We start from the raw sequence: 18,659 nt of genomic DNA on the forward strand, positions 1-18,659 counted from the left end.
ACACTCACTGCTATCAGTCGTCTCCTATGAACATGCTGTCTATCTAAACGAATTTACATTCCAGCGATGCTTGCTAAGTTTCATCGCCGCAAACGGATGCTCAGTCATACCATCTGCTTTGTCGCATGTTTCTGTCCATAGCCCCCACAATGGTGGTCGTTGTACTTCTCTTTCTCGTTTCGCTATCCTTTCCGAGCGTGCTCAGCAAGACCATCAGCAGAGGAAGTCTGATTCCACTGGAACTTGTAAACAACCACAATTTTGACCATGCTCCTACCATTTTCCAAGTTACTGTATGTGGCTTAAACCGCTATCAATATTCTGAAGATATAGGGCAGCATATCAAGGGTAGCAAACTGGGGAATACCGAATGGTCCTCTAAGAATGGGCAACGGTCTCTTGCCCGAAGAGCATGGCAATAATGGCATCGGTCCGCAGCGCACCAAAAGGCCAGGTAATAGGTTTGAACCGTACGAGGCCGGCCATGTACCCGGACAAAGACCTCTAGGGGTCTCAAATCTAGGGCTCGAGACACCACAGTTGCCAAGGCAAAGCGAACCGAATAGCAAAACCCCGTCACAGCCTTACGATATCGACGAGGGATACGACTCTGATCAGGTTGAGGCCTACGACGTCGCATGGAATCAAAAGGCTGCGGCGACCGCCGAGGCCAGTGATTATGCAAAATGGGAACCCGCTGCTGCTGAGTTCATCAAGTCATATTCCGGCCTTGGTAATGGTTGGGTAGGGAAGAGACCACTGGGTGCGGGGGGGTTCGGTATGGTTCGTACATTTTGGAGTATTTCCTTTCTTTATAGTGCAATTTCTGAGTTGCAAGACATATGTCCGGACCAGAAGGCTCTTCCACGCCCGAGGCCTGTCTTGCGAGTCTGAGTTTTACCTTTAAAAGGCAACGCTGACTCCAAAATGTGCGTAGGCAGGTCTATGGGAGAAGCGTGACGGCAACGGAACCGTAATTGAAGTAAATGGCACCTTCTCTATGTGACTGACAAATTTCCTGACAGTCTCAAAGCAAATGGTAATTAAACAAATGGGCGTCCGCAAAGGAATATGGAGACCGGAAATGCCCATGGAAGTCAAGATGATGAGAATGATGGAAGAGACCGCATGTCCATCTGTGGTTCGATATATAGCATATAGGAGATTTCTTCATGACCAAGTTCACCGCATCTATATGGAGTACTGCCCTTATGGCGACCTCAGAAGACTATACAAAAGATATAGGAGATTTAGGTTCGTTTGACCACGGGTTGGGATCGACGTCGAGGTACTGAAACTGAGCAGGCTGTACATGCCCGAACCGTTTCTTTGGGACGTCTTTTACCATCTTGTGGAGGCCGCTGTAGCGATGCGGTCTGGGCCAACAGACGGAAGCTGGGGTGGTCACGAGATTGTGCACCGGGACATAAAGCCTGGAAATAGTCCGACCCCTGAATTCTTCCCAACTCTTGCCAATGCTAATTGAGATCAGTCTTCTTGGACACGGAGGGGAGGAAAAGTGGGATTCCTTTCTATCCAAAAACTAAACTGGGCGACTGGGGCCTCGCTCGCAAGACCTATGCCAATGATCCTGATAATCCAAGCAACCTTCGCATGGCTGGAACTCCGGGGTACAAGCCGCCAGTAAGTATATTCCTTACTCCTGCATGCACGCCAGTTCATGAACGATATCAGGAACAAAAAGATCCACCTTTACCTATTTTCGAAACACACCCAGTATCTATCCTTGCACACACTAACGTCTGGGCAATTGGAGCCACGATGTTTGAACTGATGACCTTGCACAGAGTCCACGGATTCTTGCTAAAACCACGAGGCAACATCGTCGATGAAGCAGGCATCAAACCTATCCAGACCGATCGGAACCCTCCGTACAGCTCGCAACTCTCCAAGCTTATCCAGGATTGCCTTAGACCCATCCCACTGGACCGACCAACTGTCATGGAACTACGTACCAAGATAAACCCCCACCGTGATGCCATTGTCAAGCTGGCGCGGGAGCGCGAGGGAGCCGAGACAGCAAGGCCATCGGAAAATGAGAGGCTGTACTATATAGGTAATGAGATCAAGTGGGCAAAGACAGGGGACTGGCAACCACATGAACGCGATAAGGATTCGGATAAATCTGAAAGCGGTTTCGCAGACCCTGACCTTTCCCCCATACAGTATCCAGTTTTCGACGATCCGGGGGAATGATGTATCGAGACGATCTTCCAAGATTTCGGGTGATTCAGAGTCCCAACAGATGGAAGAAGACGTGGCACATATGGGTGAATGGAGGCACACCTTAGAGTGAATCCAGAAGAGCATCTCCGACGGCGAAAGTGTATCTAGGGAATCATTCGAAGAAAGAAAGAATGGAAGGGAGGAATTGGAAGGGGGGGGTTTTCCAATGGGCTGGCTCGGGTCCGTCAAGTCAAGAAGGGATCAGTCACGAGAATCGGACGCTGTCGTATTTCTTGAGCAAGCTTCAATATACAGGCCTTTTCCTTGTCAATGAAGTTATGCAATGGGTCGAAAAACTATCACATCTGACCAGTGAGACAATGTTCGTGCAAGGTGTCGGACCGTATATGAATCCGTAGAGGGACCGCAGTCAACCCTACCCTACCTTCTTCTCTTCCTCCAACCCCATTCCATAACCATGATGTGAGCAACAACGCCACTTCAAGGCATGTGAACGTACCAAAATCCCTTGAAATGCTCAAAGCAATCTTCTTTGCCACCTTCGACGTCACCGAAGGTCTCCTCCCCCTCCACTCCACTCCCATCCCCAACCCACCAAAACCTCCTCAGCTAACATCACCCCCATCAGGCCCCAAAGTCCTCCACCAAGTCCCCACCTCCTCCATAACCGCCTCCCCCTCCTCCCCCGCCATCCCTCTCATCCACTTCCCCCCGATCTCCTCCCTCCTCATCCCGCACCCGACCCTCTGCAACAGCGGCCTCGTGACCCTGACCCACTCCCACCACCGCATCCTCTCCTACCCGCAACACATCGCCTCCCCCCGCTACCCGCGCAACGCCTACACCTTCAACTTCTGCCTCGTGCTGGCCGAGGAGGCGGACTTCAGCTCCTACGTCCCCGTGGTGCGGAAGCTGAACGCCCTCTTCCGCACGCTGGAGGAGCAGGGCCAGTTCCTGTCCCGGGACGGCGCCGGCAAGGTCTACGCGCTGTGCGAGATCCTGCTCGAGGACCTGAACAACTACTCCGAGGCCATGATCCCCATCGACGCCGCCAACACCCTCAACATCAAACTCTTCCCCACCTACCCGCCCCCGCCGCCCCTCCACGCCCACCACGTGCCCCTCGCCACCGTCCGCCTCGCCGGCCTCGTCGACGAGAACTGGGACCTCACCATGCTGCGCCTGCTCCCCTGGATCGACGGCGTCAACAGCGTTAAGCAGATCGCGCTGCTCGCCGACGCCGACTTCAAGCTCGTCCGCAAGGCCATCCGGCACCTGCTCTACTACGGCTGCGTGCTCTTGCTCGACATCTTCAGCTTCGGGGCCATCTACGCGCCGACGGCGGAGGTGGCGGCGTTTGTCGAGAGTCAGGAGATGCAGGCGGAGTGCGCGAGGTATGTCGCTCTGGGGGAGGGGGATGGGTCCAGCGCGGAGGAGGGGCAGGGGAGGGCGTTGAGTGGTACGCAACTGGCGGAGCTCTACCTGTCGTTGAGACAGGGCCACAGTGTCAAGAGCTGGTGCATGGAGCATGCGGACGCGGCGGGTCGGATCGACGTGAGACGCTTCGTCACGTTCGGTGTCATCAAGGGCTTCTTGTACAGGGTGCACAAGTACGCGTTGGCGACGTCGATCCACCGGTCCGGCTCGAGGCGATTGACAAAGGCGAATGTCCATCGGTCGAAGCCGGGGGAGGGGCAGAAGAAGGAGAGGATGGGCGGGGGGGTGGAGAATGTGGATTTGGGGAAATATCTCGACGGCACGCATTGCTTTGACGAGATATGTACGGATCTGATGATTAGTGAGAAGGAGTTGACGGCGAGGTTGAAGGCTTGGGGGGATGTGCAGATTATATGCCGATGAAATTGGCAGGTCCATGGAGCTCGGACCGGAAAGGACGGCCTTCCAGAATTGGACTTTATTCTGTCGTACGTAGGGTCATTTGATGGAGGATGAGTATGTGATGAGTTTTCAGCATGGGCAGTAATCGACGGTCACCGTGAACAAGTCATCGCAGCCATATCAATCATCTCAAGCCTTGGGGGTATCTATTCAGAAGAGCGCCCAACATGACCTCTCGAACCATATCCTACTCCTCACCTTCCTCCCACCTCTCCCTCTCCTGCCTCATCAATGGTTCCATGACTGCGTCTGTAAAGATCCCCTCCCCAGGTCCCCTGACTCTCCTAATATCAGGTGGAAATACAGGCCCGATTTGCGCCTCCCATTTCGCCCTCCGATTCATCAATTGTCTCGCTACATCACCAATGCCCGGTTTGCTGATTCCACCCACAGCACCATTGGCAGTCGAGACACCGCCTTGTATAGGATGACTGCCACCACCCGCACCTCCGGGCCTCTTGGTGTTCTTCTTCGTTTTGCCTAACGTCCGCGTACGTTTCAGATACGCTTGTTGTACTTGGCCATCGAGATCCTCGAGGATGGTTGCAAACTCTTGATAAGCCATTTGTTCCTGAGCCAGCTCTAAGACTCTCTGTTTTCTTGCTCCGTTGACGACGCTCACTTCTCTCAATTTCTCCTGCAGATAACGCAAGCGCTCTGCGATCTCGTCATCGCAATGAGCGTCATAGTCTGGCTCGTCGTCTGGGGAAAGGAAGCCGATGTGGCGTAATTCGGCTTTAAGACGTTCGTCAATTTGGGCGTGTGAGAGATTCTGGGCGTTGGTTGGGGGACGGTCGAATGACGGGAGGGCGGTGGCGGCCGGGAAGGTCTGAGATTTATTGTTGGACTCTTCGGTAGGTGCCGAGTCGTGACTGGTGCCATTAGGGAGGTCGCCATTGGTAAGGGAGGATTCTCCGATACCGTTGGGAAGGCCATTCAGCTGTGACTTCTCCTCTGTTGGTGGTGTACGATGCTCGAAACGCATCGTGGAGAGAAGGCGGTTGAGTAACGGACCGCCAGATATCTGATCTGTTTCCGCAAGCTCATCGTCCATTTGATCAAGGGTGCCGCGAGGCTGATTGGGTGGCAGTCTGTCTTGTTCTGGGGTGTCCCGCGACATGGAGCCGTCTTCCTCAGCCCAGACATCGGTGTAATGACGCTTGCCTCTGCGAGGCATGGCGAATAGAGTCACCCGATCACCCTACATTTTTTCAGCTTGGAATGTGTCTCCTTTCTCCCCTAGACTTACTCGCTCATTTAGAAAACCAATGTCCTCCTCTTTCAACGGTCTCAAATAGTTGTCAAGATAAGCTGAAAAAGTATGAGCAGCAACTTGATTATTTGGTTTGACTGCATTGCTGAAGTCCTTGTCCATGCCTCCTCGAGGGACAGCTATAAGTTCATGGAGATCATCATGGGGGAATGAAGCGACGCAGTAGATTTCTTTCTTTTCTTCGTCGGTCATGCCATCTGTGATGGGTCGGATTTCGTAGACAGTAGGATCATCAAACGTGAGGGGGTTGGGCCCAAAGGTCTGATATTGTGCTATGCTTGCTGCCGGTGGAGGCTGATGTACACTATCAGAGGAGGTACTGGGCGATGGGGATGGTCGGGCAGATTCTGGATTTAAAGGCGGAGGAGCGGTCAATGGTGATGCAAGCGGTGAAGCTTCCGATAAAGATGACGAGCTTCCGCACACTGCATCAAGTTTTCTCTTTCGAGGTGACGGCGTGTCCTTGGGAGCCTGGCTGGGCGAAGCTTTGGGAGTGTCAGCATTACTTGACATCTTTCCGCGAGCTGACTTGTGCATTCTCGCGATCTAGCTGTCTCTCCCTAGTGGAAAGCCCCAGAATTTAACGCTTCAGGATGCCAGAACGCATGGGAAGCCTTGAGTGGGGGAGTGTCGTATTCTCCATTGTCGGACCTTACGACCAAAGATGTGGATGTAGTGATGCAGGGTTGTAGTAATGTACCAGATAATGCAGTGTTTAGGATTCAAAGTGAAGGATAACAAATTGTAGGAAGGTGTGTTGGCGGATAGCCGACGAATCACAGACGTACCTTTGAGTGGCAGGTCCAGCCCATCTTGCCTTGCCAGACCATGTGCCCCATGGGCCAAAGGTCGTTCTTCCCTGACACTACTTCGTTCTTTCTTTTTCTTCACCTTCCCGCCCTTTCTTCCTCTAATCTCGTCATCTTCCTCTTCGGCTTCTTTCTTCAGCGTCTTTAATGTTTCCCTCTCTTCTGCTTCGCGCGCGCGAGCCTCTTGTTCCACCTGCCTTTCCTCGTCTAAGGCTTCTTTTCTTTTCTCGGACAGTGCACGCATGCCAGCGTTGCAAGTATCGCTTCGTGCAGATGCCAAGTCGCTCAACTGTTTCAAGTCCTTGGCCATAATTGTCAGGTGGCTTGGATCTGGTATGCCTCCAGCGCCTCCATGGCGCTCGAGTATATCATCGTAGCTGATATTTGAGGGCACCATGAGATTCCCAATAAGAATATCAAGAAAGGCTGTATGTAATGGCGCTATGGATCCGCTGGCCGAGGAAGTTGGAGTAGAATTGCGGCTGCGGGACTGTCTCCCCTCGCGACCCTTGGATTTGCTCTTCCCTACCAGTGGAGGCATGTTGGGCGTCGCAGAGACTATATCGTGGGACACGCTTGCAGAGGCGGATTGAAACGGTCGATAGCAGAGGTGGGGGCACGGAGCAAAAAGCCGAGAATGAAAAGCAAAACAGTTGAATGTCAAGTTGATGCCAAGCAGATGAAGAGTAGATGAAGAGTTGCGGTGGTGTTGTGATGTAGAGTATTACCTCCCGTAAAGATCCTAATCCAGTAGATAGGTCAGGCAGTCAGTCAGTCAGTCAAAATGTGCCACTTGATGCCATGTTGCTGAGAAGAGATGAAGCGTATTTTTTCACTCAAGATCAGCGAGTAAGAGACAGCAAAGTTGAGGATCTGGAGCTGAGATCAGTAGGTACATGATATTAGGGAAGAGAGTAGAGACACGACGTGACAAGGTTGGAAAGCATTCGGGATGAACCGCATTAGCGCAAGATCTCGGGCCGAATAGTTTTCCGTAAGGCTGAACGGGATCTGATCGAGGGATCAAGGACAAGGAGTGATGCAAAAGTTCCTAAACGCCCGCCTTCGTTCATTCTCCCATTCTATCGTTATACCAACATTCAAAGCATTTGACCATCTAAACATTTAATTTATTCATCCTTTCGTTAATCTTTATTGACATGTTGCTTTTCTCATTCAATTTTATATAGCCTGATAGTGCTCCTTTGTTTGCCTCCCCGGACTATGAGTGTCTGAAGTACAAAAGGGTACTGCTGTCCGAGGTGAATATCGCGCGATGGGTATAGCTTCTACACACTTTCATTCCACGCAGCAGCTAACGTCGCGCAGCCGCTCAATCAGTCGATACTTTCGTCCTTGCCTTCAGCGAACCTGTTCTAAATGAGGCCGAGCCCCAGAGAGCACGGGTCAATGTTCGTTTCCCCTCGCAATTTCCACCCCTTCAATCGACTGAATCAGCCTCTGCTAGGTCAGCATTTCCTTTGAACTTTTCAACGACAATCATGTCCAAACACTCTCCACCAATCAGGCCGGAGGAGACGTCGAAGGGCTGTTATTTGTTCCTGACTTGGATCCGTCCGACCCCTGCTTCAATGCATCGATGCAATACGTCCCAAGTAATGTCACCCGAATAGGTGATCTACCAACCGTGCAATACCTGTACTTGGGATTTGCGCCATGGTTCTCTGCAGACTGTACAAAATCCTACCTTGCCGCCGCCCGTGAGGTGCCAGGCCTCGACGGACTCATATTCTATACCCCAAACAACAGCACTGGTACGCCTCCACCGGTATCAGATGGGACTTGGGACTTAAACGATGGAGGACAATGGAAGTCGGAGAACAAATACCCCGTCTATGCTGTACCAGGCGTCGATGGAGCGATTATTATGCAGCAGCTCGCGCAGTACTCTGGTAATCCATCAAGTCCTAAGGCGCAAAACATCCTCGCGCAGGAGCAACTGGATCCTACAGATTACGTTCGACTCTATACGACCTTCGGATTGAATGGTGGCACCAGTCTGCCCACATTGTGGGCATTTCTGCTAATCGTACTTGGCATCGTTCTCTTCATCATTGGCTTAACATCTATCTCGATGCATTACTATCAGCGACGCAATCGTCGCGCTCTTGAACGCCGCATCCGAAGCGGTGAAGTCGACCTCGAAACCCTTGGCATCAAGCGGTTGCGTGTCTCTCAAGAAGCCGTCAACAATCTTCCCACTTTCATCTATGTCCCCAATGAAAGCAAATCAATTGACACCAATGAGCCGGGGGAAACTTCTTCACGAGCGCTTTCAGAGTCAGCCGCGCCAGCCTCTTCCACACCAGACCACACTCTTTGGGCGCAACCAACATGTCCTATCTGCCTCGATGACTTCATCCCTCGCGAAACCACGGTTCGCTCCCTCCCATGTCACCACATCTACCATCCTGCATGTATCGATCCTTTTCTACTGGCCAACAGCTCCCTCTGCCCCGTCTGTAAAGCTAAAGTGGTCCCTCAAGAGCAAAATGCCTACACATACGAGCCGGTCACTAATGCAATGGTGCGCTACGAGCGTCGAGCTGGAAGGATGAGACTTGCGCGCGAGATGAGGCGGTCACAGACTGGATGGGTTGGGACCCAGGGAAGGGTGAGTAGCGGGCGCTTCAATAACCTCAGGAGGGTATGCGGGAGGGAGAGGAGAATCTTCAGTGCCCCAAGTGCAGCGCCGACAACGAGTCAGATCGAGATGGTCGCCGTGCGGAACAGGGCAGCGTCGAGTCCAATCGCAGCTCCGCATCCCGAGGTGTCGGCAGTGCAGACAAGACCGCCGGCTGACACTACTATAAGAAGAGAATGGATCAGCAGGAGGATGAGTGCATTGGTGGGGCGTGAGCCGACGATAGAAGAGACGGAGGCGGAGAGACTGGCACGGATGCCCAGGTGTATGCCTCCCCTCAAGAACATTGTTTTATAGCCTTGAAGCTATTGCTAACAGCCATGTTTAGGGCGAAGTGCCCTTGGCGCTGTCTTCCCTGGTTTCCGATAACCTCAATCAGTAGCCACGCGCTGGAATATCTGGATGGAGACTTGATTCTTGCGTTTACCTTTCAAGCGAGGAGTTGCGGCATAGCGAAGCACGTTAGCAAGGCGTTGGGGCAATCATGTCAGATACTACAGGAAAGGGGTGTCGTTTGCACATCTAATGGGTGTTTGTGGGGCTTTGTACCTGGGCTAGTGCATTCAGGGAATGGCCTATGTCATTGTACATTTGACTTCTGGATATCTTCCCGGTAAAGCACAGCATTATAGTGTCAATACGGTTTAAATCTACCTGACTCGTTCCCACCATCGGCTACACTCTTTTTCTTTTTCTTCCTCGGCTTCTCTGCTTCCGCTTGCTCCTGCTCTTCACCCCCTCCACCCATAGACGTCCGCCACGCCTTTACTAAACCGTCCTCGCCCGCGGTGAAAATAGTACCGTCCTAAAAGGGTGGTCAGTTGGGCTAGGCATGTACACCTTCGTAGATGATTACCTCATTGTTAACATGAATGGAGCGGACGATCTCCTCTCCGTGCGCGCCTGGAAGCCGAATGGTTTGGCTGGCATCAAATGACCATTCGTCGATCAGGCGGAGAGGTATGAGATCTAGATGTTGCTTGCTACTCGAAACAATATGTCAGGTTCGAGGCAGGAGGGGCGAGAGCGGACCAATGATGCTGACCTGTGTGATCCAACGCCGACGATCGCTTCGACGCCGCCGCTGCCAGGAGGAATGACATCGACAACATATTCAGAGTCCAGCTTTGGTCTCAGATCCCCAAATACCGTCGGCGAAGGCTCATCTGTCGAATCTCCTTGCTCATTGAGATGATACATAGAGAAAGTCTCGTCATGGCTCAGAGCAAAAAAGTCCGAGTTGGAAAGAAATCCAGCATGGTTGATTGAGCTGCCATGGTTTTGTACTTGGACGAGAGCGTCGTCTTCGTCGGAAATAGATATGTCGTAAATGTTGACGAGGCCGTCAGTGCTACCGGAGAGGAGACATCTTGGCAGAGTGGGATGGAATTGCACTTCTGTTACATCGTCGTTGTGGCTTTCGATATAATTCTGCAGCAGTCTGTTTGGAGATCGCATGTCCCTGTAATTGTAATGAGCCCGTCTTTAAATTACTTCCGGGTTTGAGAGAGGTATGAGACCATAGAAGTACGGCAGCTTGAGAATTACTTAGCTCTGTACCAGCAGCAATGTTTGTGCCGTGAGAAGCTAGAGATAAGTATGGAGCATTTTTGTCTAAGAAGCTGGTCAATTTCCTCATGTGTAGTTGCGGTTTTCCTGCGTTTGCTGACCACTGCCAAATTGCATGGTCTTCTGCCCAGATCGCAAGTCGTATCGCCGCACCACAGCATCCCGGCCTGCTGTCAACAATGAATGGGGATGATGGTCCACAACTTGCAAGCAGGTCACGCCATCATGCACATTGTTCAGGACTCCGCCGGCGATTTCTCGCAGGGTTTTGAGATCAAGAAGACGGAGAGAGTCGTCTGAAGAGATTGCTGCAAGATTGCCGTTCACAATTACAATCTTATAGATGTACGAATCTGCTGGGAGAGATGATATTGAGGTAGTCGTTAGGCTGGCAAATCTCATGATGCTGGTCTGTGATCAAAGCTAGGAGGGGATCTGAAGAGACTTTCGAGAATGAAAAGTCCTGAAATCGTTACGCATGTTCGGAGACCTCTTTTGCCACTAAACTCGCAAGCTCCCTTAAAATATAGATGGACTGAGATACAGGCATAGTAAAAAGGAACATATGGCGACTTCCCACATCAACCATCTCAGCCAGGTCCGTAGGAGGAGAGGCTAGGAGCTTCCTTTCTCCGTACGAGGGGTATTAGCGCAAGTGGACTGCCAAGACTGCAGACCTCACCTCGTCTCGAGCTTTCTCCATCCCTCATAGTTGAGCTCTGTGGCACCTTTTCCTGCAGATATTAGCCAACGAAATTAACCACGAATTGGCTTGCCTTGCAAAATGCCTCCCTGACACCAAAAACAGCTTTCTAAGCCCCCAATAAAGCTCAAAGTCCTGCTGACTGTGACCAATGCCTCGCCTGTCCACGCTCTCTCCAGAAGCGTTCAGTGATTCTCAGCATCTTATTCTTACATCCCTTCCAAAACTCATGACAGTTTGATCCTGCTTTCTCTAGCTTCTTCGCTCCTGTAGGCTGCTCATTGAACCATAAGCCGCTCCGATTGAATAGAATGCCATTGCATGCCTTCCCAACCTTCCCCAATCTAACACCTCGTCTCCTCTCTCAGAGACGGAAAGATTCTTCCCCCTTCCGTAACAGGATTATGTGGTGCTCTGGAGCTAATCATCGGATATCGTTGCTTTGACCAGCTCGCCCTTACCCACATATGACCCATCGTCTGATGTTGGACAGTGTCTTTCTTACCTCTTGCACTGACTCCTTATCATGACCATCTGTCAGCCCAGAGGCAGTGGACTTCCACGCCGTCCGGCCTAAGTATAGACGGTCCCACTTTCGACAAAGCTGTCTTTCTCTGGATGCCGAGACGCTTCGGCTGAACACCAACCGTGCATTGGGTCGGACAATCTCATCCAGTCAAAACAGATCGATCTGCGCGAGGATGCTCGAGGACTGATCCTCGTAAATCCTTAGTGCATCCTAACTAGCTCCCACAGACACCTGGTGTTATCTCTTTCAAATTTTCTTTCTTCAGCACCAACCTCGCTCAGCAACAACCATCCCCCAACCTTCACCCTCTGCTTGCTTCTGCTAATACACAGAAGAGACAACAACAACATCAGTCCAACGCACGCAACTCCCAATAACACCCAGCAGCGAGCCATCATGACTCAACCACCTGACTATTCCCTCTTCTTCACCGACGGTGATCAGAACCACCTACCCAACGAGAAGGAGTTACGTCAAGGCTACAAGAGCACAGACGACTATGATCTGACGAAGAAAGCTCTTTCGATTTTTGCAGTCGAGATGGCGAAGAGGCTAGAGACGAATATTGATAAGGGTGAGTCAGAATTGTTATCATGTTGCCTACCATCACAGAAAACGCGTATTGTGTCAATTCCAGTTTCTAGATGATCAATCATCTCGAATCGAGCCTTCTGTCCTTTGAGTGTGTGGCATAAGACCGTCTTTGCTGGTCTTGGTCGCCAAGGCCACAAGGCGCGGATTTGGCCAAGTTTGTTCAAGTCCAGCTCACTCATATATGGTTGTCACGACTGCGAGTCACATGTAAGCTTTCTTATGTTGGAAGTGTTGTTCACGGTTATTGGGCCCGAACGCTGCCACGAAGATGAGGAGTCGGTGGAGAACTATCCTTGTCTTAGTGAGCGATGATTTGTTTCGAGACATCAAAACCACCAGCGGTACTCACGGCTACCTCAGGTAGCATGCATTTCCATGATATTGTTACCATAATCTGCCTCCAATCATGAGTGTTCCTTGCTCTTCCAATATATATAGATATATGTTAAGGCTGGGAAGCACTCGTAGCTAACCTCGTTGATATCAGGCACCATTTACAGCAAGATTCCCACCGGTTATAGTGCGTGGCCATGTCCGCGTCAAGAGGTTAGTCGTCCAACGTCAGCGCAACTTCATCTGCGCCCACATTGACAAAACCCACAGAGATCCAAGATCGATTGGTACATCTTCGGCCACCCTAACCACAAAAAGTTCGATTCTTTCGCTCAGTTCTCTCACCACATTTATTTCCTCCAGCAGCAGCAGCCACCAGAAGACTGTCCATGCAAGGTTTGCTTGAAGCATCCACTCACTGCCCAAACCGTTGTTTACCCGGATCCGGCACCAGCTAGCATGATCAGCCCTTCGGAAGAAGTCGGACCGAAGAAGGACAAGCCTTCACACGCACCGAAAGCACAAACGGATGCCGCACCGTCTTCCAAGGACGCAAAGGGAGGTTCACGTCGTCAAAAGCCTATCCCGTCTGGTGAAGAAGTAGAGGAAGAAGCGCGTGCAGCCTCGTCTACTTCGAAAGCGCTATCGACCAAACGTCACTCAAGGCATACGCGAGAAGAGCTGCGCGCCAAGGCCGCGGCAATCTTTGGTGAGGACTCAGAGGACGAAGCGGTGCCCAAGATAGCCAAACATCCGGCAAAGCGCCGGTCTCATTTCGCAGCCATGTCAGAGAAGCCTTCGAAGCGCGTTCGTACCCAACGCGATGAAGAGGAGGGTCTCAATATTGGTGGTGATGAAGTAGCGGGGTCTGAAGCTGAAAGTCCCAAGGACTCCGATGCAGGAGAAAAGGAAATCTTCGTGCCTGATCAAGATGTCCTTTATCACCAAGAACTCTTTGCCCAAGTCAAGAAGATATACGATCAGCAACTCTTCATCCGCATCAAGGAAAAAAAGCGCTTTGACGAACCCATGAATCAAATGATAGACACAGTAAGTGCAACTTTCCGAGTCAGCTTTTAAGCCAAGAGACTGTATGACTGATTCACGTCAGAACTTCAACACGAAGGAAGAGATTGTCCATCAGATGCTTACGGAACTCCCTCAGCAAGGGTCCTACGTGTTTCGAATCGGTGAGATCGTGGCATATCTTCCAGATGCGAAGACGACCTTCAGACAAGAGCACATAGACGGAGAATTCTGGTTGGAAGACCACGAGACTGGCAAGCTGCTAGGTCGGCCTCCATGGCTTGCAGGTAAGCAATAGACTATCATAATCCGTCATCACTCGTTGTTTGCTGGCACTAAGAAAGCGTGCAGGCGTGGTAGCTCAAGTGCCAGATAGAGTCGTGACTCCGAGGATGCTCGGAGAGGAGCATGGAGAGGAAACCTTTCCTCTGCATCGCTCTAGATATCTGATCGAGCCGCTGCCGGAGATGGCATCTTCAAAAAAGGATACCGGGCTAGCGTCCATCTATGTCCCATTCCGTAACATCTGCCCTTTCGCCTATGCCATCGACATTCACAAAGGCCGTCCGACTTCCAGTTACCATGGCTCAATGTTCTGTGCGATGGAGCGCATGGCGACTCTCTCCTTGGTATATCGACAGTATGTCAGGGCTAAATGGCCACATGCTCTCATGTACTACGGCGGGATCTACCTAGGCGCTGAATTGCTTGTGGTTGGAGACGCTGTACGGATCGAGTCAAATTTCAAGATCAAGGGATGCTACGAAATTCTGATCATCAACTCGATCAAGCTAAGGTTCAACGGTATTCAACCAGAACCCAATGGGAGGACCGTGACTGGGAAGAGGGCTGATTTTCAGCGCCTATATTTCCGTGGTAAGGCACTTTTCGGAATCCTCTCTTCCTGTCTGAGACTGCTTGTTGAGTTGCGAGACATGTTGGGGGAACAAGTTACCCAATTAGCACCCTTTCTAACCCCCGAAACACGTCTTGTTACTCAAATATTTATCAACGAATGGAAATGCTGACTCCGAAATGTGCTAGGACACGGCTTTACTACAGACAAAAACCATCCCCATGTAGGCGAACCAATAGAGGCCAATATCCATCCTGCTATGCGGCAACAGCAGGACGCTGTGAAATGGTACCGCATTGGCAACCCCGATGACGAAATGGAAGTCGACTTCTCCAGGGTAATTGGACGCCTCTTCGAGAGCGCAGGTAGGGTTGGACAGCATGCTCACGAAAGACCTCGCTAACTTTCGGGTCTTCAGTGGTCATGAAATGGTTCGCAAGACTCTGGCACGCCAACATGGAGGCAGAAGCCATCAACTATGGACACGAAGGAGTACTGCAGATGCGTCAGCTCGCCCGAATGAGATCCCCGAACCTTGGATGGGACCCCAATGACAACAAGGGTGAAAAACCGAGGTGGTTTTGGGCGCGTGATCGTGTGCACGCATTGGATCTTATCTATCAGGGTAAGCGCGAAGTTGGCGAAGCGGATCGGATGGGGGGTCTTGACACCCATACCCATGATTCGGCGGAATTAGGACCGCGGAATCCGCTTTCTTGGAGGAGCATCGTGATGAAAGTGGACCGCGACAACGCAGTTGGCTACCCTGGTAAGAAGACAGTTGATCGCCCACGGAAGCTCATTGGTACCGAGACCCCCAAAGACAAGCCCACCAAGTTCCGGTCAGGCCGCTACTATTCGTTCGTCAACGGAGAAACCTTTGACAAATGGACGAGGGACACGGACTCGATCATGGACAATGAGGATCGAAAGGCGAGACGCAAAGCCTTGCAGAAGTGGTGGAATGGGATTTTCTTTCTCCTCTATTGATGGGGTATGACATGGACGACATTCTCGCTTCATTTGCGATCAACATCAGCAGAATTCTCAACCCTTTCAATTACGGTACAACAGGATGCAACACGCTCTTCCCTCAAGTGTCTTCAAAAGACGCTTCAATTACTGTACATTAGCATGCAAAATTTTCTCCCCTCAATAATCTTCAAAGTAACTCTTTCGCAACAGTGAGTTCGTATAATCGAGGCTCAACTTCATAAGCTTTTGCATGTACATGTAACCAATCACAGCCTACCGCCCAACATGCCCACGAAAGCTCCTCTGATACTATTGACCCGAACGAAGAACGAGCGTGCAGCCAAGGCTCCCCCCCCGGCCCCCCACTGCCTTTCCTATTCCATCCATACCGGTGGATCTTTTCGCCATGTTCACCAAGAACACGGATGACTTCGTGGACGAGAAGGATCGGGCGAAGATGTGAGCACCGGGAGATTGATCTTGTAATCTATGTATATTACCTATCGTGGAAAACGGCGTGGATGACGTGCCCTTGCAATCGGCAGAGGTATCTTACGCGAGATGGTTGGTTTCTTTGGGCTTTGGGCCCCCTGCTTTATAGGATAGATCGAAAGGGAGCAGCAGTCCATAACATCCGGGATACATGGATTGAATGGCATTTCCAAGAATCACGGATCCTCCTTCTCTACATATTCAGGCGGCGGTAACTCCTCCCCTCGCTCCATGCTCTCATCCGCAGCAACCCACACCTTGCCCAGCTCCTTCTCAATCTCCTCCCTGCGTCTCCGCCAGCCCTCTACCTTCCCCAGCGTCTCCCGTAAGGATTCAAGCTCTCGCTCCACCCCTTCCTTTTCCTCTTCCGTGCCAATCCTATCGAAAATCCACTCCTCACCTTCTTCGCCTTGGCCAAGATCTAGGTTCCACTCGTGATACCGCTTGAGGCTGACTCTCGTACTTATAGTCAGTAATGTAATGCCTCGTTCCTTGCATCGCTCGTAAAGCAGGCCTTCGACGTCGGAAGAAACAGCTGATGTGCCCTCGTCAATGACTGCATAACGTGGCTCATGATACATCAATCGTGCAAATGCCATCCGCTGCTTTTCACCACCCGAGAGGACATCTTTCCACTCCTTTCTTACATCCCAGCCGTCTTCCCGTTCGGGCAGGTAGCCTAGTCGTACGTCCTCGAGGATGCCTAAGAGTTCATGGTCTTTACGGCCGGAGTCTCGCATATCAATTTCCGAGTGCGGATAGATGACTTGGTCTCTTAGGGTACCGCTGGCGAGGTACGGCCGTTGCGGGAGGAACATAATGCCATCTGTGCCTGTACTACGAGGTCGTGACACTAGACCACGGTAAACAGGCCACAGACCACCTAAGACGCGGGCGATAGATGATTTTCCGGCGCCGTTGGGACCAGAGATCAGGACGTGAGCACCTGGAGTAATGGTGAAGGAGAGGGAAGGGATGAGTGGGTCACCTGGAAGAGGATAGATGGCTGGAGCGACGAGTGGGACATTTTCAAGACGTACGCCGTCGTAGCCGCGATGGAGAGTCCCAAGGATGTCGGAGAGTGAATATGGTTCTGGGGATGTGCCGCGCGGGGGGTAATAGGCAGAGGCGTGGACGCGATGGAGGGTGGAGATGAGGCCGTAGACGCGGGATGTGTAGCCTGCCAGTTCAGAAAGGTCTTTGATACTGTACATCATGCGTCCACCAGCGTCGGCGAGTGAGAGCATAAGGCGTTTATTGGTGATGAATTGTTGCATGCGGCCATGCGAGCGGTTTGCGGGAGGTGAGGATGTGGTGGTTTCTGTGGGAGAGAGTTCGGAATGACCACCTAGACCACCCCATTCTGGCAGAAAGACGGGCAGGGAGGTGATGAGATAGCCAAAGGCTGACCAAGAGTATTTCAGGACAAAATCTTCGAGCATGTTGTAGCGGATCTTGAGACGGTAGATGCCCTCCATCCAGACTTTAAGATCTTTGTATCCTTTGTCAAGGAATATCTTTTCCATGTCTGCGCCACCATAGAATGCCACCTCTTCAGCATTCGCTATCAGTCGTGCATGTAACCCTCTGAAATCTCCTTCTTTGCGTCCTTCCACTGCCTTCAATTTCCCAAATGGTGGTGAAAGTCGACGTAGTGCCGTTGCTGTGATGAAATAATTGGCCAAAAGACCGGTCAGGGCCAGTGGTCCCAAAGATCGGAACAACTGATAGTTGAAGACGAAAAGGTCGACTAAAGGTTTCCCAATAGACGAATAAAGGGAGGCAGCCGAAGCGGTGAACAGGGTCAGATCATTGGTGATGAATTGGTCTGCTCCTTGGCCAACGCCGCCATCGAGATTCAATAGCTTGTAGTAGTTGAGATTGTCGTTTAAATAGATGTCGTGGATATATCGAGTGAGTCTTGTGCGGAAAGCTATGGATACTTTGCTCTGAAGGAATTTGATAGTAGCGTTGGTGTAGGATGCAAAGCCTGGAGAAGTCAATTGACGTCGTAGCCTCTCTCTTTTCCGAATGGAACATACCACCAACACCGCACCACTTGACAATCCCCCAGAGGAAGCTTCTCCCATTGCCAGCTACCAGATCCCTTACTATCTCTCCATCAAGTCTGGTCACCACCAGCGAGAGGTAGGTTCGAAGTAGAAGGAATAGTCCTTGACTGAACAGTAACCCCGACTCTTTACTATTCCAATGCGGGACCATAATGCTCAGAAGACTCAAGAATTGGTGTATAAAGGCGATGTTGAGACCGGGCTTCGTATTTGGTGGAGGAACTTGACCAGCAACCTGCCCATCTCCAAGGCGCGCCGCTCGAGGGGGGTTCAGGAAGAGGCGTCTATGAGCATCGAAAGTCATGGGTCTCGTGGGATATATCTTGACCTCTGCTGTCGAGGAGCGATAAGGCACGATTATTGTCCTTGACCCATCCTTTCCACGCAAGCCAGAATTTCGCCGTAGGAGTCTTTGTCGCTGTGCTTTCTTTCTTGACTCTTGTCTCCACCATATTCGACCTCCATAAGCCCCAGATATAATGGTGATGAGCAAAGCTAGCGTAGCTGCAAGGCGTGTTACTTTTGAGGTTTGCTCGTATTTTGAGCGAAAGAGGCGAGCCCATGGTCCCAATATTGCTAGCAAAGGATCCACAGAATGACGAAGAGTCGACTGAGCTGCCATTGTGCTCTATTCCCGACTGATCCAAACGTGCTAT

General features: G+C 51.3%; 7 protein-coding genes across 7 annotated transcripts; 4 read left to right on the forward strand and 3 right to left on the reverse strand.

Moving 5' to 3' along the window:
* Positions 1 to 384: 384 nt before the first annotated feature.
* HO133_009381 (uncharacterized protein) lies at positions 385 to 2,217 on the forward strand (the record flags this gene model as incomplete). The annotated part of the gene is made up of 7 exons (XM_037300242.1): positions 385 to 783; positions 938 to 982; positions 1,034 to 1,130; positions 1,182 to 1,254; positions 1,306 to 1,442; positions 1,493 to 1,644; positions 1,696 to 2,217. The coding sequence occupies 7 exons, from the start codon at positions 385 to 387 to the stop codon at positions 2,215 to 2,217; spliced, it is 1,425 nt and encodes a 474-aa protein (XP_037155068.1).
* Positions 2,218 to 2,721: 504 nt separating this feature from the next.
* HO133_009382 (uncharacterized protein) lies at positions 2,722 to 4,068 on the forward strand (the record flags this gene model as incomplete). Its single annotated transcript, XM_037300243.1, has 2 exons — positions 2,722 to 2,764; positions 2,837 to 4,068. The coding sequence occupies 2 exons, from the start codon at positions 2,722 to 2,724 to the stop codon at positions 4,066 to 4,068; spliced, it is 1,275 nt and encodes a 424-aa protein (XP_037155069.1).
* A 226-nt stretch (positions 4,069 to 4,294) lies between these two features.
* On the reverse strand, positions 4,295 to 6,730 carry HO133_009383 (uncharacterized protein; the record flags this gene model as incomplete). Its single annotated transcript, XM_037300244.1, has 3 exons — positions 4,295 to 5,308; positions 5,357 to 5,865; positions 6,169 to 6,730. The coding sequence occupies 3 exons, from the start codon at positions 6,728 to 6,730 to the stop codon at positions 4,295 to 4,297; spliced, it is 2,085 nt and encodes a 694-aa protein (XP_037155070.1).
* A 735-nt stretch (positions 6,731 to 7,465) lies between these two features.
* Positions 7,466 to 9,223, forward strand: HO133_009384 (uncharacterized protein; the record flags this gene model as incomplete). Its single annotated transcript, XM_037300245.1, has 4 exons — positions 7,466 to 7,469; positions 7,519 to 7,601; positions 7,658 to 9,119; positions 9,183 to 9,223. The coding sequence occupies 4 exons, from the start codon at positions 7,466 to 7,468 to the stop codon at positions 9,221 to 9,223; spliced, it is 1,590 nt and encodes a 529-aa protein (XP_037155071.1).
* Positions 9,224 to 9,488: 265 nt separating this feature from the next.
* HO133_009385 (uncharacterized protein) lies at positions 9,489 to 10,825 on the reverse strand (the record flags this gene model as incomplete). The annotated part of the gene is made up of 5 exons (XM_037300246.1): positions 9,489 to 9,659; positions 9,711 to 9,837; positions 9,900 to 10,316; positions 10,375 to 10,468; positions 10,525 to 10,825. The coding sequence occupies 5 exons, from the start codon at positions 10,823 to 10,825 to the stop codon at positions 9,489 to 9,491; spliced, it is 1,110 nt and encodes a 369-aa protein (XP_037155072.1).
* A 1,226-nt stretch (positions 10,826 to 12,051) lies between these two features.
* On the forward strand, positions 12,052 to 15,454 carry HO133_009386 (uncharacterized protein; the record flags this gene model as incomplete). The annotated part of the gene is made up of 7 exons (XM_037300247.1): positions 12,052 to 12,229; positions 12,750 to 12,769; positions 12,853 to 13,632; positions 13,694 to 13,895; positions 13,960 to 14,484; positions 14,653 to 14,829; positions 14,883 to 15,454. 7 exons carry the CDS (start codon positions 12,052 to 12,054, stop codon positions 15,452 to 15,454), a joined length of 2,454 nt encoding a protein of 817 aa, XP_037155073.1.
* A 653-nt stretch (positions 15,455 to 16,107) lies between these two features.
* On the reverse strand, positions 16,108 to 18,625 carry HO133_009387 (uncharacterized protein; the record flags this gene model as incomplete). Its single annotated transcript, XM_037300248.1, has 2 exons — positions 16,108 to 17,921; positions 17,974 to 18,625. The coding sequence occupies 2 exons, from the start codon at positions 18,623 to 18,625 to the stop codon at positions 16,108 to 16,110; spliced, it is 2,466 nt and encodes an 821-aa protein (XP_037155074.1).
* Positions 18,626 to 18,659: the final 34 nt, after the last annotated feature.

The sequence above is a fragment of the Letharia lupina genome (genome assembly GCF_014066315.1).
Source record: "Letharia lupina isolate WasteWater1 chromosome Unknown contig_6, whole genome shotgun sequence".
In the NCBI taxonomy this organism is placed as follows: Eukaryota; Fungi; Ascomycota; class Lecanoromycetes; order Lecanorales; family Parmeliaceae; genus Letharia; species Letharia lupina.